This window comes from Danio rerio, chromosome 5 (genome assembly GCF_049306965.1).
Source record: "Danio rerio strain Tuebingen ecotype United States chromosome 5, GRCz12tu, whole genome shotgun sequence".
NCBI classification, from domain to species: Eukaryota; Metazoa; Chordata; class Actinopteri; order Cypriniformes; family Danionidae; genus Danio; species Danio rerio.
In genome coordinates this window covers 43356026-43380880 of record NC_133180.1, presented here as the reverse complement: position 1 = coordinate 43380880, position 24855 = coordinate 43356026, and the positions used below count along the sequence as shown (strand labels likewise).

General features: G+C 35.8%; 1 protein-coding gene across 27 annotated transcripts; it reads left to right on the top strand.

Moving 5' to 3' along the window:
* Nucleotides 1-232: 232 nt before the first annotated feature.
* On the top strand, nt 233-24295 carry LOC799924 (uncharacterized). 27 transcript variants are annotated; one of them, XR_012406216.1, is made up of 23 exons: nt 284-927; nt 1447-1578; nt 2188-2319; nt 3148-3267; nt 3783-3914; nt 4937-5056; nt 6761-6892; nt 7591-7722; nt 7955-8086; nt 8786-8917; nt 9250-9381; nt 9614-9745; nt 12994-13125; nt 13213-13332; nt 15717-15833; nt 16408-16506; nt 17122-17205; nt 19529-19623; nt 19798-19845; nt 19983-20358; nt 20621-20812; nt 20966-21274; nt 23967-24295. XR_012406216.1 is itself a non-coding variant. In XM_073951264.1 (23 exons), the coding sequence occupies exons 1-22, from the start codon at nt 639-641 to the stop codon at nt 21070-21072; spliced, it is 3093 nt and encodes a 1030-aa protein (XP_073807365.1). In that variant the 5' UTR covers nt 284-638; the 3' UTR covers nt 21073-21098; nt 23807-24295. The 27 variants fall into 27 exon arrangements, 22 of the variants coding, with proteins under 22 accessions (XP_068077580.1, XP_073807365.1, XP_073807368.1 ...); XR_012406214.1 differs by having other exon boundaries at nt 13210-13332; nt 16405-16506; nt 20966-21164; nt 24037-24295; XR_012406215.1 differs by having other exon boundaries at nt 16405-16506; nt 20966-21164; nt 24037-24285.
* Nucleotides 24296-24855: the final 560 nt, after the last annotated feature.

Below are 24855 nucleotides of genomic sequence, written 5' to 3'. Positions count from 1 at the left end.
CTTTTTGTACTATAAAATATTCAGCTTCCTTTAATACTGGAGTTTTTCATGCCGTAAAATTATAATAAGTTCATAAATATAAGTTCATAATACTGTTTTTTTATCCGAGACAGTTGCATCTGTTTATTTATTTATATATATATATATATATATATATATATATATATATATATATATATATATATATATATATATATATATATATATATATATATATTTAGTTTAAAAATACAATGCAAATATCGTCAACTATAATTGTGACTAGTCGAAACGGTTATCTCTTATTACCATTATATCTATACGGATACATGACGCATATTTTAGAGATATCTTCATTGAGTTTTGACTAGTCAAAATACATTTACAGAGATCTCGGCCGCATTTACGTTAACCGTGGCAGGCGCATTTAGCTGTGGCAGGTATCCATTTTACCCCTGCAGCCAGTATGTCAAAAACTTATACAACGTCCACACTTATTTGTATATTGTTATCACCGGGACTAAACCGAAAAGTGAATGAATGAATCTCTGGTATTAAGCAGTGGGTTAACATAACACTTCACCTGAAACCCTGAAAAATAATGACGATTACCTACATCACAACCATCTTGGATCACCTTGGGAACCCGCGTTCTAATAATGACGTTACAGAACGCGGGGTTCTCAGGCGCACACACACACACACAGTTTTCAGTAGTAATCTTCCAATTAGTTCAAGCACAAAAAGTATTTTTACAGCTGTCAGATCGAGTTTGTGAAAGAAGCTCAGTGCGAGAATTATCGAGATTTATCAGCTTTGCTATTTTGAATTTCCATATTTACTTGTTGTTGAAACTAACAGAAATGGAGTACATTTGGAAGATGATTGGTTTTTTTAAGGGGGAAACAAGCAATTGTTCCCGCCCTGAAGCAGAAAACACCAGCTCAGGTGAGTTTACTATGACAAGACTCTTCATTTCTCCAGTTCTAATTTAATAAATGTGGTCCTTAAAATACAGTTATACACAAAATACACAAAACCTGCAGTGGTAATTGTCTAGTACTGTGTTGTTTTTGTCGTGTAGTTTTGTTGTATGTAATATTCCTGTAATGAACTGTATAACTTTTATATATCTCTGGTATTTACCACAGTATTTTGTGTACTGTAATATTCTCCAGGTAAAATGTGGTATTTCACATTTTTGTAGTATTTACCACAGGACTTTTTGTATTGTATGTAATATTCCTGTAGTATTCTTGTGGCAATGAGTTGATATATTGCCTCATGAAAACAACAGAAAAATCACATGCATAACTGTAAACTGTTGTGATACTCCACTATAGAAAGTATGTCACAGATAATCACTTGTCATTGTCTTCTAGGAACATTTTAATACCATAAAGAATATAAAATCTATTTATGTTGCGAAAATTGAATAAAAGGTTTATTGTATTTAATCCACTTTAGGAAGCAGAGACAGAAAAAGAAAAGTCGATGAAGCTTTCCAGGATGACGAAAATCAGGAGGACTTGATGCCGGCAAAACGCCGTAAACCAGCACAGTTCCCTGATGACAGTGATGAACCCAGCACCAGCTCAGGTCAGTTTACTTCCACAAGAACACACTTTTCTACAGCTTTGTTAAAGAGATATACTTCACCAAAAATTTTAATTCTGTCATCATTTACTCACACTTTACTTGTTCTAAGCCTTTTTTATTTTCTTTTTTTCTGTCAACCAAAATAGATGATATTTTGAAGAAAGCTGGAAACCTGTCTTCATTGAATTCCATAGTATTTGTTTTCCTGTCGGGGTTGAGGGGGGCTGGTGTTTGTGGGAGTGGAGATTGGCGGGAGTCTGATAATAATCATTAAAAAAAAAAAAAACTAATTACATATGCAGTGTAAAACTAGCACTCAAAAAGCATAAATCTGGTAAAAATTGGTAAAACAACAGGCAATATATATTAACTTAAGGGGAGAAAGCCGGTAGTTCGATATGAAATCAGACATTGAGGAACCCCCATATAGCCAAAATGGCCTGATCCTCATTTCATAATTTACCTCTGTTAATATTCAGCTGAGAGATTGGTAGTTGCAAAGTTTTGACTATTTAGGGTCACCCTATACCGAGTAGTAATGAATAAATGCAGATTACCAAAATAAGTGATCATCTATAATTAACCCTTCCATATTTTGATCCACTTTAGGATGCAGAGGCAGAAAAAGAAAAGCCAAGGAAGCTTTTCAGGATGATGAAGATCAGGAGGACTTGATGCCGGCAAAACGCCATAAACCAGCACAGTTCCCTGATGACAATGAAGAACCCAGCACCAGCTCAGGTCAGTTTACCATGACAAGACCCTTCATTTCTCCAATTCTACTATGATCAATTTGGTCCTTAAAATACAGATTGTAAAGTCGAACACTATCACATGACTGTTGTTAATTATTGTGATTCAGAAAGAGTGCCATGGGTAATAATTTAAAGCCATCTCTCACCAAAATATCCTGTGGTATTCCATATGATCAATAGAAGAACAAAAAACTGGAGTGGTAATTGTGTAGTACTGTGCTGTTCTTGTGTAAGGTATTGTTGCATGTAATATTTCTGTAATGTTCTTACAGTAATTAGTAGTATTGCTTTAATATGTTTGTAATTTTTACAACAATACTTTGTGTACTGTAGTAGTGTCCATTTTAATGTGGTAATAATTTAACATTTTTGTAGATTTTACCACAGGGTTTTGTTGTACTGTATGTAATATTCCTGGAATTTTGTGGTAATAAATTGATATTAGCACATGAAAACAACAGAAAAATCACATGCATAACTCTAAATTGTTGTGATACTCCACTACAGAAAGTGCTGTGGTGATCCTGTCATATTTTGCTCAGCTTATTTGTTCTGTGGTAAATTAATTTTGTTCAGCAGGACAGTAGGATCAGTAAAGCCCCACTGAAGCCCAAGTTAAGTGTTAAATTGGGTTTATGCGACCGTTCAATTACACAAATGTGTAAAATGCCTACAAACAACCACAGTGTCTAAAAATCCTTTTGTCTGGAAAAAACTCTGTCACAGAGAACATTTTAATACAATAAAGATGATAAAATCTATTTATGTTATGAACATTTTATGAAAACCAAATTTTGTATATAATCCACTTTAGGAGGCACAAAAAGAAAACTCCAGGTGACTTTTCAGGATGATCAGGAGGACTTGATGCCGGCAAAACGCCGTAAACCATCACAGTTCCCTGATGACAGTGATGAACCCAGCACCAGCTCAGGTCAGTTTACTAACACAAGAATACACTTTTCTTCAACTTCGTTAAACCAAAAAAAGATGATATTTTGAAGAAAGCTGGAAACCTGTCTTCATTAAATTCCATAGTATTTTTTTCCTGTCGGGGTTGAGGAGGGCTGGTGTTTGTGGGAGTGGAGATTGGCGGGAGTCTGATAATAATCATTAAAAAAAAAGACATATGGAGTGCAAAACTAGCACTCAAAAAAGCATAAATCTGGTAAAAATTGGTAAAACAACAGGCATTATATATTAACTTAAGGGGAGAAAGCGAAAGCCGGTAGTTCGATGTGAAATCAGACATTGAGGAACCCTCATATAGCCAAAATGGCCTGATCCTCATTTCATAATTTACCTCTGTTATTATTCAGCTGAGAGATTGGTCGTTGCAAAGTTTTGACTATTTAGGGTCACCCTATACCAAGTAGTAATGAATGAATGAAGATTACTAAAATAAGTGATCATCTGTAATTAACCCTTCCATATTTTGTTCCACTTTAGGATGCAGAGGCAGAAAAAGAAAAGCCAAGGAAGCTTTTCAGGATGATGAAGATCAGGAGGACTTGATGCCGACAAAACGCCATAAACCAGCACAGTTCCCTGATGACAGTGATGAACCCAGCACCAGCTCAGGTCAGTTTACAATGACAAGACCCTTCATTTCTCCAATCCTACTATGATCAATTTGGTCCTTAAAATACAGTTTGTTAAGTTGAGCAATATCACATGACTGTCATTACCATCGCCATCTCTCACAAAAATATCCTGTGGTATTCCATATGATAAAACAGAAAAACAAAAAAACTGGAGTGGTTATTGTGTAGTACTGTGCTGTTCTTGTGTAAGGTATTGTTGCATGTAATATTTCTGTAATGTTCTTACAGTAATTAATAGTATTGCTTTAATATGTTAGTAATTTTTACAACAATACTTTGTGTACTGTAGTAGTGTCCATTTTAATATGGTAATAATTTAACATTTTTGTAGCTTTTACCACAGGGTTTTGTTGTACTGTATGTAATATTCCTGGATTCTTGTGGTAATGAGTTGATATTGCCACATGAAAACAACAGAAAAAGCTTAAATCTCTTTGAATAAACAAGCTCTTATCTAATTCATTTGATTATTTCTTCATTTAGTTTCAAACAACTAGAATAAATCATTTAACAGAACTAAACTCGTTCTATTCTTTTCCATAAGACATGTTTCTGTTTTGCAAATCCAACAAGTAGCTTGTTTCCTTTTTTTGAGTGTAATGAGTTAATATTGCCTCATGAAAACAACAGAAAAATCACATGCATAGCTCTAAATTGTTGTGATACTCCACTACAGAAAGTGCTGTGGTGATCCTGTCATATTTTGCTCAGCTTATTTGTTCTGTGGTAAATTTATTTTGTTCAGCAGGACAGTAGGATCAGTAAAGCCCCACTAAATCCCAACTTAAAGTGTTAAATTGGGTTTATGCGAAATGTGTAAAATACTTAAAAGCAATTACAGTGTCTAAAAAATTATTTTGTCTGTAGAAACTCTGTCTCAGATATAATCACTTGTTAATTGTTTTTAAAGAAAATCTTAATACAATAAAGATTATAAAATCTATTTATGTTAACAAAATTTTATAAAAAAAAAAAATTATTGTATATAATCCACTTTAGGAGGCAGAAAAAGAAAACTCGAGGTGACTTTTCAGGATGATCAGGAGGACTTGATGCCGGCAAAACGTTGTGAACCATCACAGTTCCCTGATGACAATGAAGAACCCAGCACCAGCTCAGGTCAGTTTACTTCCACCAGAACACACTTTTCTACAGCTTTGTTAAAGAGATATACTTCACCAAAAATGAAAGTTCTGTCATCATTTAGTCACGCTTTACTTGTTCCAAACCTTTTGTATTTTCTTTTTTCTGTCAACCAAAATAGATAATATTTTGAAGAAAGCTGGAAACCTGTCTTCATTGAATTCCATAGTATTTGTTTTCCTGCTGTGGAAGTCAATGATTAGAGGGTTTCAGCTTTCTTCAAAATATATTCTTTTAGTAATAATACTCTCATAAAGGTTCGGAACCACTTGAGGAGGAGTAAATTGTGAGTAAAACATGACATGCAGAAAACATAAATCTGGTAGAAGTTGGTGTAAAAACAGGCTATATATCAACTTAAGGGGAGAAAACCAGTCGTTCGATGTGAAATCAGACATTGAGGAACCCTCATATAGCCAAAATGGCCTGATCCTCGTTTCGTAATTTTCCTCTGCAAATATACTGAGAGATTGGTAGTTGCTAAGCTGCGACTATTCGGCGTCACCCTATACCGAGTAGTAATATGAATGCAGATTACCAAAATAAGTGATCATCTATAACTAATAGGGATGTAACGGTATTGTAAATACCGTCATACCGCAATATTAATTTTTTTCGATATTACCGTAGTCGCATGACTCGGTAAAACTATAGGTCTTCTGAGAAAATTTGCTCAGGCGAATGAAGCGAACGGGAGGTACCGGAAACTACAATTCCCATCAGCCCAGGCTTGGCCATAATCCCTTGCGGTCTGTTGTCGCTACAGATCCAGTAATGCGGAAATGGAGTGTGCTGCTAGAAGCGGGGATCAAAAAGAGCTGGGTGTTGTCGCCGCGCGCGTACTGAATAGTGGTGTTGTCGCGCGAGTTCTTATCAGCTGTGTTGTCGCGCGAGTTTTTATCAGCTGTGTTGTCGCGCGCGTACTGTAAAGCGGGGACGGAGGGTATGTCGCGTCGCGGGGGCACTTTTGATCATTTTGGAAGGGAACTTTCTATCCAAGACTAAAAAGGGCATGTGCACTGCACAGGTTGAGCCTTGTGTGTGCACGTGCCTGCAAGTTGGGGAATAGGACTAATAATCAGTCATGGGGACTGCAGAAACACAGCACACTGTTCAGATTGATGCAGACATGAGATCTCTATCTCACTCATGGTTTGTCCTCTCAAGTGGGGGAAAGACAATGCACAACGTTACCCACTGCTGTCAACCTGGGCCAAGTCATATCTCTCTGTCCCAGAAACCTCAGTCCCAAATGAGAGGGTTTTTTTCTGTTGTAGGGGACATTGTAAATACCCAGAGATACCAGCTTTTACCAGATTATAGTTGTATGATAATTTTCCTTAAAACCCATCTCTATCTAAGTGAGTGAGTGATTAAATGTTGAATGTGATGAGTTTTCAACACTACTAAATTGAAACTTAATTTTTTTTACATGGTTTAATATTTTTTTGTTATTAAAATTGAAGTTCCTGTTTCAAAGCTTACAGATAGATGACTAATTTGTATGTCATTGACACTTTTGGCACTTTTTTGGAGTATTTTCATAAGTTTTGTTTTTTCCTGTAAATGATTCAATAAATACCGTACCGTGACATTCATACCGAGGTATTACCGTACCGTGAAATTCTGATACCGTTACATCCCTAATAACTAACCCTTCCATATTTTGATCCACTTTAGGATGCAGAGGCAGAAAAAGAAAAGCCAAGAAAGCTTTTCAGGATGATGATGATCAGGAGGACTTGATGCCGGCAAAACGCCATAAACCAGCACAGTTCCCTGATGAAGGTGATGAACCCAGCACCAGCTCAGGTCAGTTTACTACCACAAGACCCTTCATTTCACCACTAAATTTGGTCCTTAAAATACAGATTGTTAAGTTGAGCAATATCACATCACTGTCGTTACTGTTTGTGGTTCAGAATGAGTGTCATAGGTAATAATTTAAAGCCATCTCTCACAAAAATATCCTGTGGTATTCCATATGATAAAACAGCATAACCCAAATAACTGGAGTGGTAATTGTGTAGTACTGTGTTGTTTTGTGTAAGGCATTGTTGTATGTGATTTTCTTGTAATATTCTTGTGGTAATGAGTTAATATTGGCACATGAAAACAACAGAAAAATTACATGCATAGCTCTAAATTGTTGTGATACTCCACTAAAGAAAGGGCTTTGGTGATCCTGTCATATTTTTCTCAGCTTATTTGTTCTGTGGTAAATTTATTTTGTTCAGCAGGACAGTAGGATCAGTAAAGCCCATTTTTAAAAGGGATATCACAAGGATAGGAGTGTCAAATTGGGTTTATGCAACCGTTTAATGACACAAATGTGAAAAATGCATAGAAACAACCACATTGTCTTTAAAATCTTTTTGTTTGAAGAAACTCTCTTGTCACAGATTATAATCACTTGTCATTGTCTTCTAGGAAAATGTTAATTAAGTATAAAACATCAAATCTATTTATAATTTGAAAATAAAACATTTGTTGTATCTAATCCATTTTAGGACGCAGAGGCCGAAAAAGAAAAGCCAAGAAAGCTTTTCAGGATGATGATGATCAGGAGGACTTGATGCCGGCAACACGCCGCAAACCAACACAGTTCCCTGATGACAGTGAAGAACCCAGCACCAGCTCAGGTCAGTTTACTACCACAAGAACACATTTGCAACCATTCGATGACACAACTATATACAACTAATATATAATACATAGAAGCAACCACAATGTCTTTTGGTTTGAAGAAACTCTGTTACAGATTATAATCACTTGTCATTGTTTTCTAAGAAAATGTTAATAAAACATAGAATATCACATTTATTTACATTATAAAAATTGAATAAAAAGTTTATTGTATTTAATCCACTTTAGGGGGCAGAGGCAGAAAAAGAAAAGCCAAGAAAGCTTTTCAGAATGATGAAAATCAGGAGGACTTGATGCCGGCAAAACGCCATAAACCAACACAGTTCCCTGATGAAAGTGATGAACCCAGCACCATCTCAGGTCAGTTTACTACCACTAGACCCTTCATTTCTCCACTAAATTTAGTCCTTAAAATACAGATTGTAAAGTTGAGCAGTATCACATCACTGTCGTTACTGTTTGTGGTTCAGAAAGAGTGTCATAGGAAATAATTCAATGCCATCTTTCACAAAAATATCCTGTGGTATTCCATATGATAAAACAGCATAACCCAAATAACTGGAGTGGTAATTGTGTAGTACTGTGTTGTTTTTGTGTAAGGTATTGTTGTCTGTAATTTTCTTGTAATATTCTTGTGGTAATGAGTTAATATTGGCACATGAAAACAACAGAAAAATCACATGCATAGCTCTAAATTGTTGTGATACTCCACTAAAGAAAGGGCTTTGGTGATCCTGTCATATTTTTCTCAGCTTATTTGTTCTGTGGTAAATTTATTTTGTTCAGCAGGACAGTAGGATCAGTAAAGCCCATTTTTAAAAGGGATATCACAAGGATAGGAGTGTCAAATTGGGTTTATGCAACCGTTTAATGACACAAATGTGAAAAATGCTTAGAAACAACCACATTGTCTTTAAAATCCTTTTGTTTGAAGAAACTCTCTTGTCACAGATTATAATCACTTGTCATTGTCTTCTAGGAAAATGTTAATTAAGTATAAAACATCAAATCTATTTATAATTTGAAAATAAAACATTTGTTGTATCTAATCCATTTTAGGACGCAGAGGCGGAAAAAGAAAAGCCAAGAAAGCTTTTCAGGATGATGATGATCAGGAGGACTTGATGCCGGCAACACGCCGCAAACCAACACAGTTCCCTGATGACAGTGAAGAACCCAGCACCAGCTCAGGTCAGTTTACTACCACAAGAACACACTTTTCTTCAGCTTCGTTAAAGAGAAATACTTTTCTGTGGTAAATTAATTTTGTTCAGCAGGATCACTAAAGCCCATTTTTGTTAGAGATATATCATGAATAGGAATGTTAAATTGGGATTTGCAACCATTGATGACACAGCTATATAAAATGCATAGAAGCAACCACAATGTCTTTTGGTTTGAAGAAACTGTTACATATTATAATCACTTGTCATTGTTTTGTAAGAAAATGTTAATTAAGTATAAAACATCAAATCTATTTATAATTTGAAAATAAAACGTTTGTTGTATCTAATCCATTTTAGGACGCAGAGGCAGAAAAAGAAAAGCCAAGAAAGCTTTTCAGGATGATGATGATCAGGAGGACTTGATGCCGGCAACACGCCGCAAACCAACACAGTTCCCTGATGAAAGTGAAGAACCCAGCACCAGCTCAGGTCAGTTTACTACCACAAGAACACATTTGCAACCATTCGATGACACAACTATATACAACTAATATATAATACACAGAAGCAACCACAATGTCTTTTGGTTTGAAGAAACTCTGTTACAGATTATAATCACTTGTCATTGTTTTCTAAGAAAATGTTAATAAAACATAGAATATCACATTTATTTACATTATAAAAATTGAATAAAAAGTTTATTGTATTTAATGTACTTTAGGGGGCAGAGGCAGAAAAATACAAATGGAGGAAGCTTTTAAGGATGATGAAGATCAGGAGGACTTGATGCCGGCAACACAGCATAAACCAACACAGTTCCCTGATGGAAGTGATGAACCCAGCACCAGCTCAGGTCAGTTTACTTCCACAAAACACACTTTTCTTTAGCTCCACTTTCAGTAAAGAGATAGTTTTCTGTCTCATCACTGCTGACAATGAACTGAAAAGTTTCCGACAACTTTCAAATACATGTAACTGAGATAACCTTCAGGTTAGAGACTATTTCAATAAGAGCACAAGAGATTCAGAAAATATAGAACCAACATCAGTGTGGGTATTTGCAGAAACTTACAAAAAGAAGGTGAATAAGAAATTAGTATCAATAAACTATTCCTGTCTGACATCAGCAAAGAAACACTCAGCCATGTATATCAAATAGAAATGGGAAAAGGAAGCTAATGTAATTATAAGAAAAGAGGTATGGTTATCTATGTGGAAAACACAGATGATCACAATTAACCCAGATTCAAGGGAATTTATTTGGAAAAAATAAATATTTTCCAACTTGTAATAAAAAATGGTGAATGCTGGAGAAAATGTGGAAATGCAATGGCTGATCATTTTCACATAGTTTAATATTGTAATATTATTCACACATTTTGGCAAGATCTGAAAATAGAGATAAAAACAATAATGGGATTGAATCTGGAATGTAATTTTAAAACTATGTACATGGAAAATAATTCTTCAAAATAACAAAAAATTATACATATCTCCTTATTACACTGCTAGTAGTGCTGTGCGTCATTTGTTTAACCCTTTAAGGTTACGTGCTGGCTGACTGACTGACAGGTGCGTGATGTGTGAGGCCAGCAAACACGATGTATAGCTGTTTCACTTTACTTCAGGACACATTAATACCGCTCTGTAGGTCTTCAAAAATATTCCTAGCAAATTTAATAAATATTGGAGACATACTTGTTAAATAAATTCACTATATCGTTCTTCAGCAGCGTTTATTTGACAGCGCACAAGAAGATCTGCACTTGAGCAGCATATTTGAGGGGTTGTGCAAGAAGTTTTGTGCATGAGCAGAGGAAATCAGCGCGCAAGCAAAAAGATTGGCATGCTTGAAGGCTATTACATAAATGCGATCTCAAGTTGTAATACTGCGCTCACGACATTTGTCATTGTAATAACGCCACAGGTAGTTAGTAGATCTGTATAAAAAAGGCCTGCTTTCACAGCTGGAAAAAATCCTACAGGAAACACTGCTTAGGAATTTAAATAAGATTGTATCCAGTAAAGATATATATGAGTCCAGATGCAAAACCCTCTAAACCCATCAGACCACTTTTTTTGTAATAAGCATTTTCTATCAAACACCTATAATTAGGTTCAAACGAGTCATTTTCTAGATAATGAAAAGGTTATTGGCTAGTAAATGAAATAACTTTTTTTTTTTTAAAAAATGTCACTTTAGACAATTCTTTGGTTTTTAACAAGGTATATTTTCTTTTGCGTTAAAACCAGCTAAATCCACTTGTGCTTTTTATGCAAAACCCTGTAAATCCACAAATTGGGACAAAAAAGTATAATTTGTTGCAAAATCACTAAAGAAGCAATTAGAAATTATTTTACCAAACAATAAACACATACACAAACCTCCTAAAATTAAAAATACAGAAATCTGTCAAGTAAGTGGCAGTTCATTCCGCTGTGGTAACCCCTGATAAACCAGGGACTATAAGGAAATCTGTCAAGTAAGTGCATTAATCAATAACATTAAAATTGACATTACTTACATCTTAACATTATCATTTCTTAATTCTTATCATTATCTTAACTTCTTTCGTGAAACAATGTTGCCGTTTAATGTAAAGTAATTCAGATACATTTAAAGTAGCGTCACTGCGTAAAAAACATGAATGCATGCTGCACTTCTGACTGTAAAGTGTGTTTTCTTTTTCTTATAATGCACAGAGTTTTGAGGCAAGGGACATTTTCATTTGCCATTCACTGAAATTCAAACAGGCTCATGAACTTCATCAAACTCCATCTTGTAAAATCTAAATTAATAAAACAGTCTGCTCATAAAAGCCCGCGTATCAGAGCGCTGTTACATTGAAAACATGATTCGATTCACAGCTTCTGATTGGTTCTCGGGACATAGCGGGTTTTGCTGTCAAAGGCAAGTGGCGTTTAAAAGCTTTTGCAGACAAACTGTTATTTCTGAATGTGTGGATACTGGGATTTAGATGAACATGTACTATGTGCCTAAAGCATTTGCTTTATGTCTTTAGCTCATTTTTGGCGGAAGTTACGTTAAGCGGCTTTTGCATCTGAGCCCTTCATATATAAAAAAAGAAATAGTTCAGCCAAAAGTGAAGATGCTGAAATTGTTTGTTGCCTATACACAGCTTGACACAAACAGATATGCTGATAATGAGACTGAAGCTATGAATGCACATGCCCTGATCTGCTCATCCACAGAATAGGCAAAGCATTATTGTAGACAAAGAATCAGGAGACTAAAATGTAGTTAAAAAGATATAAAATAACCAGAATTAATTTGTTATAAACCACTACTTTGAGCAATTCCTTCATTAGATCCAGAGTTCAGAGCCCATGCTTTCAGGCAAGTTGCATGGTGCAGCAGACCTGTCAGATTCTGCTTGTGTCAAGCTGTTTTCATTGATGAAATCAACACTGAGAATATAAATATTGTACAAGTAAAATAAGCCAAACGTATTGTGAGATTCTTATTGGTTAACACACACACACACACACACACACACACACACACACACACACACACACACACACACACACACACACACACACACACAAAAACAGTTTGAAGTGTTAGTTGTTGTTGAGTGATGTGACATGAACTATTGACACTCCCTGCTTCTTTTTTTGGTTAATCTTTTACCATTTGAAAGTGCCTTCACATTTTTAATAGTTGAAAATATTATAAAATATAACAGATATTGTGAAAGATTAAATCCCTGCTGCCTAGATGCTTGTCTGACAGTCACAGATCATGGAGAGTGAAACTTAAATGTCAAGGAGGGTGAATTTGTTCAAGCATGTCAAAATATTTACCAAAAACATTTTTATTTTCAGTTACAGCATTAATTACATGAACGCATGCTATATACCGACTGAGGGGGAGAAAACCAGTGGTTCGATGTGAAATCAGACATTGCGGAACCCCTTAATAGCCGAAATGGCCTGATCCTCATTTCATAATTTACCTCTGCAAATATTCGACTGAGAGATTGGTAGTTGCGAAGTTACCGAGTAGTAATGAATGAATGCAGATTACCAAAATAAGTGATCATCTTTAAATAACTTCCATATTTTGATCCATTTTAGGATGCAGAGGCAGAAAAAGAAAAGCCAAGAAAGCTTTTCAGAATGATGAAAATCAGGAGGACTTGATGCCGGCAAAACGCCATAAACCAACACAGTTCCCTGATGACAGTGAAGAACCCAGCACCAGCTCTGGTCAGTTTACTACCACAAGAACACACTTTTCTTCAGCTTCGTTAAAGAGATATACTTTTTTTGTGGTAAATTTATTTTGTTCAGCAGGAAAAAGAAAAATGGAGGAAGCTTTTAAGGATGATGAAGATCAGGAGGACTTGATGCCGGCAACACAGCATAAACCAACACAGTTCCCTGATGAAAGTGAAGAACCCAGCACCAGCTCAGGTCAGTTTACTTCCACAAAACACACTTTTCTTTAGCTCCACTTTCAGTAAAGAGATAGTTTTCTGTCTCATCACTGCTGACAATGAACTGAAAAGTTTCCAACAACTTTCAAATACATGTAACTGAGATAACCTTCAGGTTAGAGACTATTTCAATAAGAGCACAAGAGATTTAGAAAATATAGAACCAACATCAGTGTGGGTATTTGCAGAAACTTACAAAAACAAGGTGAATAAGAAATTAGTATGTATATGAATAGAAATTGAAAAAGGAAGCTATATACTTCACCAAAAATTCTGTCATCATTTTCTCACACTTAACTTGTTCCAAACCAGTCGGTGCCAATAGCCTAGTGGTTAAGTGTGCCGTCATATAGCACCATGGTGCTCATGGCGACCCGAGTTCGATAACTGACTCGAGGACCTATGCTGACCCTTCCCCTCTCTCTGGTCCTAATACTTTCCTGTCTGTCCTCCACTATTCTATCCCAGTAAAAGGTGAAAAAAACATAATTATATACTTGTTCCAAACCTTTATGATTTTCTTTTTTTTCTGTCAACCAAAAATGATGATATTTTAAAGAAAGCTGGAAATCTGTCTTCATTGAATTCCATAGTGTTTGTTTTCCTGCTGTGGAAGTCATTGGTTAGAGAGTTTCAGCTTTCTTCAAAATATATTCTTTTGAGTTTACCAGAAAAAGTAAACATAAAGGTTTAGAACCACCTGGGTGAGAGTAAATTGTGAATAAAATTTATTTTTGGTGCTTAAAATTCCACTTTGTAAAGTAAAGAGTGAAGTGTTTTAATCAAATGACAAAGAACCAAACAAAATTAGTAAATAAAAATAAATAACTAAGTAGTAGTTCTGACCCTGAATCAGGATTAACATAGTCAAATGTTAATTTACCAATCTTATCTGTATTCGGGTTGATGTTTGTGGGAGTGGAGATTGGCGGGGGTCTAATAATAATAATAAAAAAAATAAATAATCACATATGGAGTGCAAAACTGACACTCAAAGCATAAATCTGGTAAATATTCATGGCTTTTTAAAATCATGAATGCTGGGGGATTCTTTCACTTCATTTGGGAGACAATTCCAAACTTATGGAGCATAGAGCCTAAAATAGTCCTGCCAGATCGCATCAGGAATACAGAGTGAAATTCTAAAAGTCCAGCGCTAGAAGAGCGTATAGCAAACGGTTTGGATTATATTTTAATAAGCAGTCACTAAAGGGGTGAAAACCAGTAGTTCGATGTGAAATCATGTGGAACCCCCATATAGCCAAAATAGCCTGATCCTCATTTCGTAATTTACCTCTGCAAATATTCAGCTGAGAGATGGTCGTTGTGAAGCTTTGACTAATCGGGTTCACCCTATACTGAGTAGTAATATGAATGAACGCAGTAGATCTGCGCAATAAATCATAAAAAGATTGCGATCTTGATTCGACCCCCTAGACGATCTTAATCCAGCATTTCAACGATTCTGTCAATCATATTTTCAAGTTCAGGAGAGAAGCAATGATGGCCGCACAAGTCTTCATATTGTTTTACATATGTTGTTCAGCAACGTGGACACCTCCAAATGGTGTTAAAAGTCACATGCTGTATTTATAAGATACAATTCACCTCAAAATGTCATTTCTTTCTTCATGTAATGTATTTGCAACTGCAAAATCACTTGTGACATGAGCTGACCGTCAGCTGTTACCAAAGGAAGGGAGGGAATGTAGGCGCACGCCTCTGAGTGAAGTTTACTTAGTGAACAGAACCTGCATAAGCTGTGAATAACAGGTAATAAAGTTGTAAATAACAGTTTGTGGCACAGAGTGATCGTTTGGAAGTCGCGCGGGCAGTGAACCGCTCTTAGTAGTGAAAATGAAACCGAAAGCGTGCACAGTGTTGCCAGCCCAAACAGTATCCAAAACCAGCTGAATTGAAAAAATACCCACCCAGTCTTCTGTATTCACAAAAATGACGTCAGTGACAGATTTTAAGCAGAAAACGACAGATTGTAAGCATATGTCTGAAACAATAATTCAACATCAGAACTATCATCAGCATTGATGACCAGGACAAATCTAAAGTCTGTTCAAGTCCACCATTCCAAGTCTATACAAAATTAAGCATTTTAACTAACAGTACAGATACACAAAGCCTATTGCTGTTTTACCACATGTTTGAGAATGACAATAATCATAGCCCACTCATATTAACCTTTATTTTACATCTACAGACTCGTGAGAAAATCCTGATCTTTATTTTAGGCAAAAAAAAAAAAATTTGCGATTCTCATTTTAGCCAGAATTGTGCAGCTCTAGAATGCAGATTACCAAAATAAGTGATCATCTGTAATTAACCCTTCCATATTTTCCACTTTAGGACGCAGAGGCAGAAAAAGAAAAGTCGAGGAAGCTTTTCAGGATGATGAAAATCAGGAGGACTTGATGCTGCCACCTCAGTTCCCTGATGAAAGGGATGAACCCAGCCCCAGCTCAGGTCAGTTTTTCCAATTCTACTATGATAAATTTGGTCCTTAAAATACAGATTGTTAAGTTGAGGCAGTATCACATGACTGTCATTGCTGATTGTGATTCAGAAAGAGTGTCATGGGTAATAATTTAAAGCCACCGCTCACAAAAATATCCTGTGGTATTCCATATGATAAATAGAAGAACAAAAATCTGGAGTGGTAATTGTGTAGTACTGTGTTGTTTTTGTGTAAGGTATTGTTGCATGTAATATTTCTGTAATGTTCTTGCAGTGAATAATAGTATTGCTTTAATGTGTTTTTAATATTTACAACAATGCTTTGTGTACTGTAATATTCTCCAGTTAATATGTGGTATTAAATTCACATTTTTGTAGGTTTTACCACTGGGTTTTGTTGTACTGTATGTAATATTCTTGTGGTAATAAGTTAAAGTTTAAAGTTTAAAATACTTTTGTTAGAAGAAACGGTAACAGATTCTAATCACTTGTTCAAATAAAATAAAAATTAGAATATGAAATGTATTTATATTATAAAAATGATTAAACTTTTTATATATTTAATCCACTTTACTTGAAGAAGCTTCTCAGGTTGATGAAGATCAGGAGGACTTGATGCCGGCAGCAAGCAGTGAACCATCACAGTTTCCTGATGAAATTGAAGAACCCGGCACCAGCTCAGGTCAGTTTACTTTGATAAAAACAATGTAGGTGTGTTTACATGGAGCCTTTAAATTGGTTTAAAAGTTTAATCCGAATGATAAATGCTTCATATAAACACCTCAATGGAATAAACATGGTCAAACCAAATAAAATTGTAATCAGTTTGAAAGGGTGGTATAAACCTTGCCATATTTGAGTTTTGTTGGATATATTCAGGAAGCATGTTTTCTTTGAGCTGATCCAATTAAAAGTTCAGTTCGTATATCTGAATGTTTTTGTTTTTGTAGTTTTGAATTAAATAACAAAATTGTGTTCATGTGTAGGAATATTAAAAACTGTGTGTATGGAATTCATCATGATGTGGAATTAGATCAAATCAGTGACATGATAATTGTAAACAAAACCATGAGACCTGTGAAGGTTTAGACCCCTAATAAATAATATCTGTAGCTTAATGTGTGTTTAAGTCATGTAAGTGGAAGTGGGTGGAGTCAGGGGTGAACAGTGTTCAAGGAATGTTTATGCTGAAGAATGGAGGTGCTGGAATGGTGTAATAAAAACAAGCTAAAGCTATAAATGATGGGTCCTGTTCATCTCACAATAATAAACCTTTTTTCATTGTAATCCCCTTAAGGAAGCAGAGAAGGAAATGCTGAGCAACATTTTCTGGATGATGACGATGATGATCCATATTTTTGTAGAAGAGACACCGGCCCAGGTCAGTCTTCTATCGCAAGACCTCACATTTCTCCTGTAATTTCTGTAACATGGTATCATGTTTCTCCTGAAAAATCTCCAGTAAATTCTGTATAGTTTTGAATAGTGGTGGGCAGAGCGAGGATTCATGAAAAACTGAAACAGTCAAAGCAAATGTGTCTCTACAGTGAAATCTGTTAGTCTGAAACCGCTTTGACAGAGAAGCAGTTGAGGAAATATAATATGTCGTGTAAAACATTCATTCCATCAAGTGATTGGATTGTGGATAATGTTCACACCTGGAATGCAGTTGTCATGAGTTTGAATCCAGGGCAAAGCATGTAATAAACATTTAAAATATGTGGTTTCATAGTTTTGTTCTTGTAATGTGTTCGGTCTGACATCTGAATAAACTCTTTGTAAATAAATGCAAAGTTTAAGAGAAAGAGTAGGAAGGTCCACAAGCCAGGATTTGAACTCAGAGCATCTGCAATGTGCTGTAGTTACAGTACATGTTGCCGCACTGCCCACTAGGCTGTGTGCGATTGTGTGGATTTTCAGTCAATCAAATGCAGATTTAGAAAGGATGTCAAGTCTCGGATCACCGAATGTATGTGACACGTGTGTTTTAGATCAGTGTTTCAATGGTGCTGAGCAAAGGTTAATCACGGTTAATCACGTCTAAATAAAAGTTTGTTTTGACATAATATATGTGCGTGTGTTATATAATATATATGTAGTGTTGGGGATAACGCATTACAAGTAACGTGAGTTACCTAATAATCTTACTTTTCTAAGTAATGAGTAAAGTATTCAGTAAAAATTTTGAGTTACTATTTGAAAAAATGTAAAGCGAGTTACTTCTTAGTTTAATTAATTCACTTTTTAAATAATAAATTGCTGAATTCAAATTAATGTTAAATGAGAATTTTCTCTCAGCAGAAACAGACAAAAACCAACAATGGAGAGTCTTACATTTCAGTGATGGAAATATTCTCATTATTCCCAAAACATGGAAGACAAGGAAAAGGGGCTTATAGTCTCAGTGCTCATTTAACTTCACTAATAAGACAAAAAGTAGGAAAGCATCAGACACATTGCTTTTAGCGTTCATTAATCTGTAAATACAGCATGTATAACTCTGGGGACATAAAGTTCTCAGAACATAACATTATCCTACATTAGTATTGATATTTGATGTGTTTTTTAAAGGAGTGGTCCAGAATGTAATTTTAAGGCTTGGTTGTGTTAATAAGATGCACAGCAATGTGTGCTCATGTTTCACTTGAAGGAAATCATCTTATTTTTTCATAAATCTCACTTTGATTCTAAACAGCTACTCTGCTAACATGAAAACAACTGATATATTTCCTAGTTCCTCTGAAAGGCCCGCCCTCAAGTGACTCTGATTGGTCATCGTCATAATGTACTGCGATTCGCGGATCGGCTCCACATCACGCCCGTACAAGCACGCACTTTTCTGCTGTTTAAACAGTCAGTCAACTTCCTGCCTGCTCTCTAAAATAAAATTTGACAAGTGTCTGTAACAAGTAAAAATGGGGTGCAGCTCCTTTGTTAGACCTTGCCTTTGTGTGTGTCTATGTGTGTGTGTGTGTGTGTGTGTGTGTGTGTGTGTGAATGTGTGAACTTTCTGTAACAAGCGCATGTGCGCGAGACTTTCTTTTTCTCTGATGCTTGGATTAAGTTATTTTCTGTAAGATATCTTGAAAGAAGAATAGAGCACAAGATGTGGGATGTGACCTGTGTGAGCCTTGATTTATTTTTTGCTGCTTTAGGAGAGGTATCCTGTGTTTTTAACTTAACGTGTCACACGATGTCTTTCACATATATCCGGAATATGCAGGTGTATGTAATATAAATCATCTACATATCTTTTGCGACTTCATTATCTGAGATGTAAAACGCATGGAAAAGCTGCCAAAAGAGAGTCAATGCAAAGTCTCGTACACACATAGAGAGACACGAACGTGCTGGTGAAGTGTGTGTGTGTGGGTGTTTATAGCAGTTTGACTAATAAATATGAATTTGTAGCTAAATCTATGTAAATCGTTTGCATGCATGTGTCTATATATATAATAAATATACTATGATTAATCGTGATCAATTTTTTCCCAGCACTAGTTTTGAAACATCTGCGCTTCGGCATCTGGAGGCCAAAATGTCAGTTTTGGCATTTTTAAGTTTTATATTTTTGTCAGTAAGCAAACACAGTTTTATAGCACGCTGAACCTCAACAGAAATATATTCTCCTACTATCACAGTAAGACAAAAACAGAAATGAGCAATCCTGGTAAACTGTCATAATCCTTTTGTTTGATTTTCAGGATCTCCTCTTGACAAATATGAGCTTGGAAGGAAGCTAGGAAAGGGAATCTATGGCACTGTCTACGTGGCAACACGCAAATCTGATGGAAAAAAGGTAAGTCACTTTTGCTGCACATGTTGTTTACTTAATTTTTTCTTCTTGTAAAGGAAGTGGTGTGCATATGGACGCATGTCCATGTTGGATTATACACATGTATTATTGGATTTATTATGATTGTTCTTTTCATTGCTTTGGGGAAAAAATATTAATATTTTGTTTCTTTTGCAGGTTGCCCTGAAATTCGTTTATATGCCGAACTGTTACATAAATCGGAAAGTAAGTAAACACAACACAATGAATATATCTGAATATGTGTTGAATCTATATTAAACACATTATATTATACAGTTATAATTGTGCAGATACATTATACAGTTCACATGCTCTAACCTTTTTCTAATATTTTTCTCTAGCCTGGGCGTGTCTTTTACCCGACTTCGGAGGCCAGAATATTGCTTGAACTGAAGAAGCCTTCCTTATGTCCCCACATCATAGAGTTGTATGACTTTTTTGAAGTGGAGGAATATGATGTTTTGGTCATGGAGTACATGCAGCCGAGTATGACCTTGACTGCATTCTTCAGGAGAAACAATGGTCCCTTGACTGAAAGTGTAGCGCGACTCTTGATCCTGCAGATCCTAATTGCATTAGAACACTGCCTGGAGCATGGCATTGACCATAGAGCAATCTATGAAGAAAACATCCTGGTGAATCCAAAGACCCTTCAAGTCAAGTTGATTGGTTTTGGCTGCAGTGATTACATTGCGGGCGACTTAAAACCGCACGCTGGTAAGATGCTTTTCTCTTCACCTCTCCTGCTGAAACCTCTGGTATTGCTGGTCACCGGCAGTTCTAGATTTTACAATTCATGCTGGCTGTTATGCTGGAGAATTTGCACTGATTGTTTTTTATTTTTTAATGCTGCTTATTAATATCCCAGCTTATTGATCTCCTGCTTTTACATTGACCACTTGTAATGAAATAGTTTTGATGGCTTAATTATTATAAATTGCTGTTCTACTCTTCTAACTCACAAATCTGTTGCTTACAGGATTTGACCAAATCTACTGCAAATGTATGTGGCATTCTCGTCTAGTAGAAGTTGGTTTCTTGAGGAATGCACATTTTGCTCTAGAAGAAAATGTTGAGTGTGTGGCAAGACTCCTGGCAAGGATGGTGAATGGATATTGGCCCCTTCGCTCTATGGTTGAGTATCCAAGATTTCACCCCAGTGTATCCAAAGGTGAGACAATAACTTAACAAAGTGCTGTTCAGATATAATTGGACAGTGTTGTCAAGACTGTAAAAATGTAAAATTAAGTCTAACTTCATATACAGTTTTCATGTTAGGCATGTGAGAACATACAGGATTAATCAATTCTCTACGTTTCTACAGAATGCAGAGATCTTCTGAAAATGTGCTTCGGTTTCAATGTTGACGATGGACCCACTTTGGAGGATATTATTGATCATAAGTGGTTCAGCAAAAAGATAGACACCTGATGGACAGAAACCACTGGCACACTCTGGTAGGCTTATTGACACTTCTGGTGTCACATCTGCAGGGCTTGATCGTGGATATGGTGCAGGTCCAAGTAGGTCACCAGGCAGATGTTTAGACAGCCAATAGGATCAATGCAGAGATTCGTCTATACCTTTAATTAAATGACATCTGACATCTGACATCTGACGCACAGAAGCCATTGCGCCTGTTAATATGCTTGGCGGCTGGTGTCAGTGGATAGCGGCATGTGCCACTGGAGCTTGTGACGTGCGCTGATGCGTTGCGTCCTGTGTCACTGAGATTGTCGCAGTACATGTCGCTGTGTGGCTCCTCTAGTGGTGACTGACAGCTCCTGCTGCTGCTGCTGACGATGCTGACTGCTGACTGAGCATGAAGTAGGTTGTGTAACACAGACACTTAACAACAGAACAATATTTCATTAATAATATAAAAACCGCCAAAAATAATATTTATTACATTGCAGAGTTTGTTTATACAACATACTGGGCTTAGAAATATTCATATTATTACTGCACTTTAATGCTAAAACAGCGTAAGATAATTTGTTTAAAGAAAAAATCTGAAAATAATGTAAAATATGTAGTTTGGTTTAATTAAAAATCACCAAGTTAGAGATTTTACTTAAGTGTTTTATTATTTTGTCGTTCACTAAACATACTGTAATGTAATTGTGGTAATGTCAGCAACACTGCTTATAAAAATGAAATATAATGCAAAAAGATAGAAATGATAATTATAAAAACTTATATAAATTATATTAGAATTATAAAAATTCTGTAAATTAAAATGATCATTTCTAAGTTGTAATTTGAAGATTTGAGAATGCACAAAAATTATAAAAAACATATTTGAAAATAATTTTGATTGAAGCAAAAACAAAAAATAAATGTGTGATTTTTGAATGTTTAGTTTTCATTTAGTTCATTTCACAAAGTAGAAAGTGCAAAAACATCAATTTGCATGAGAAGTGCAGTTTTATACAAAAGTTTTACATGAATAACTAGTTGCTTTCATTTAGTTTCATTTAATTATCCACTGGAAAAAGTAAAGTGAGGAATTACTGGAATAGATGTACGTGATACAATATCCTAAATAAATGACCTAATACATTTAAAGGGACATGAAACTTATTTTAAAATACAGAAGCCTAATATTGTTGTACAAATGAACACTGCAATGTACGTCGACATCACTTTGCATTTTCAGCGTCACACATGACAAAAATGAATAGTATTAATATTGTCATAATTGAACTTTATCACATAATTCACTTTTTTGAAACCACTAAAAAATAGTTTTGTTGTCATCTGGTGTGACACCCTTATTTATTGTTTATTATTATATTAATTATATATGGTCATTATATAACTAATGCATTAACTAGTGTGTTCAATAATGTATTAATAATTAACTCTAGTGTTTAGTTTACATGTGAGATTTAGTATTGCTGATTAGATGGGTTGTTCATTGTCAGGTCAGGTTATCTAACCCATGATCAAATGCATTAATGTATGTGTAGGTAAACGTTATGTAATTATAAAGAATGAATGTAAAGTGGTGCATTAGAAGACGAGTAAGTTAACATTAACAAATAATATGTAGTGTTGAATAACAGTCATTTCTCAGCATCAGTTCGTGTTACATCATGTATTAAATAGCAGATTAATATATGTTTAGTTAACATTAACAACGATTAAGTGTTGCATAACGGATGTGTTGTTCACTGGTAATTCATGTTACCTAATGCAGTAACTAACATTAACTCATACTCCCTTATTGTAAAGTGTTCCCAAGACATTTATTATTGAAAATTAGTTATTCAAACTATGTTTTATATGCTTTTAAAATATTCTTCAACTTAGAAACACGTGTACATATAAATATATAATATATAGTTTATTTAAATATTTAGATGAAATTTAAATAAATATATTTTTAAAAGAATTACAATTTCACAGGAGGGCTAATCATTTAGATAGTTTATAATAATTTGAATACTATATGATTATTATTTTGTTATATTATATCATTTTGATCTGTAGTTAATATAATTGTCATACAATAGTATAATTATATTTAATATTAATATAATATGAAATATTGTTCTGTCGTTGAGTGTGTGTGTTACACAACCTACTTCATGCTAGAGATCTGCAAATTTGAATCCCGCTCCCGCCAGGTTTTAGCCCGAACCCGACCGCTCCCGCTTATATTCAGCATTTGTTGTCCCGCTGCCTGCCCCACCCCATCTTCTACCCGCCGCACCCGATCCCGCTAAAGGGGGGGGGGGGGGATGAGAGCAAAACCGAAAACCACCCAGCTATACAGAGTCCAGACAGCCTATTACAAGCTGTCTGTATAAACACACAACACAAGCATACACACACACACACACAAGCACGAAGCACACACACACAGGCAAAGCTCTCTCATTTATGCGCACACACACACACACACACTTCTCATACGCACACATACACACACACACATACACACACACAGCAACAACGAAAAACATAGCATAACGCTGTCTCATTCATACACGTACATATGCTCGCTCGCTCGCTCGCGTGGGTTTGGCGCTATATTGCTATATATTGTGGATATCCCGTCCAAAATACAACCAGTTATCGACCGCTCCCGCGCTTTTTTCGAAAATGTACTCCCGCGCCGCAGAAATCTGACCTCTGCAGACCTCTACTTCATGCTCAGTCAGCAGTCAGCATCATCAGCAGCAGCAGCAGGAGCTGTCAGTCACCACTAGAGGAGCCACACAGCGACATGTACTGCGACAATCTCAGTGACACAGGACGCAACGCATCAGCGCACGTCACAAGCTCCAGTGGCACATGCCGCTATCCACTGACACCAGTCGCCAAGCATATTAACAGGCGCAATGGCTTCTGTGCATCAGATGTTGTGTCATTTAATTAAAGGTATAGACGAATCTCTGCATTGATCCTGTTGGCTGTCTAAACATCTGCCTGGTGACCTACTTGGAACTGCACCATATCCACGATCAAGCCCTCCAGATGTGCCACCAGAAGTGTCAATAATCCTACCGTCCATGATGGATGCTCATACTCATCAAACCCTCCATCATCCAGACTACAGCTTCACCCATTTGTATTCATCTGAAGTGAATGTAACTGAAACTGCTTTAATGATGATGTTTGTATTAAACTGAAGTGAATGAAACTGAACTTAATTGGTTTTGATTTAAGTAGAACTACAGCAGCATTTGACCTCCACTCTCCTAAAATTGATTTCATTCTCGATTATTCATCTATGTTTAGCTGCTTTGTCACAGTCTACATTTTAAAAGTGCTCTAGAATTTATAATGTCTTGACTTTGTTCTCAGTATCTGTTCCTGCACCACACGGCTCTTAGATAATCAGCTTGATAGATGAGAGCTTTATGCATGAACTGTGTGGCTGACTGTAATGTGCAATATTGCAATGGGTTAGCTAGCTAGCAAGGTCAGCTGTGATCTTTTAAGTTGTAACAATAACACTATGAATGCTAGTATTATAATGTTGATTAGTCATGTGTTAAAGGCATTTGCATTATGGATAATATCTAGATTTAATGGCAATACTACTTTTGAATTCAGAAAACAGTGTATTAGCGAGCACCACCATGTTCTATGGTAAGTGAAAGAAGAAAAGGTCAGAACTGGCTCTTCCTGCAGTAAAATGAGGGTGAGATGGGTTTTAGTGACCATGAGAATGATGCAGATTGAAAATTTGATAAAAGCGGT

What these genes read in the sequence shown, in the direction of transcription:
- LOC799924 (XM_073951264.1), top strand. Translation starts at nt 639, where the DNA reads ATGACGTTACAGAACGCGGGGTTCTCAGGCGCACACACACACACACAG. An exon ending in AGCAGAAAACACCAGCTCAG is followed by an intron (nt 928 to 1,446) that starts GTGAGTTTACTA and finishes AATCCACTTTAG; the next exon opens with GAAGCAGAGACAGAAAAAGA. An exon ending in AGAACCCAGCACCAGCTCAG is followed by an intron (nt 7,723 to 7,954) that starts GTCAGTTTACTA and finishes AATCCACTTTAG; the next exon opens with GGGGCAGAGGCAGAAAAAGA.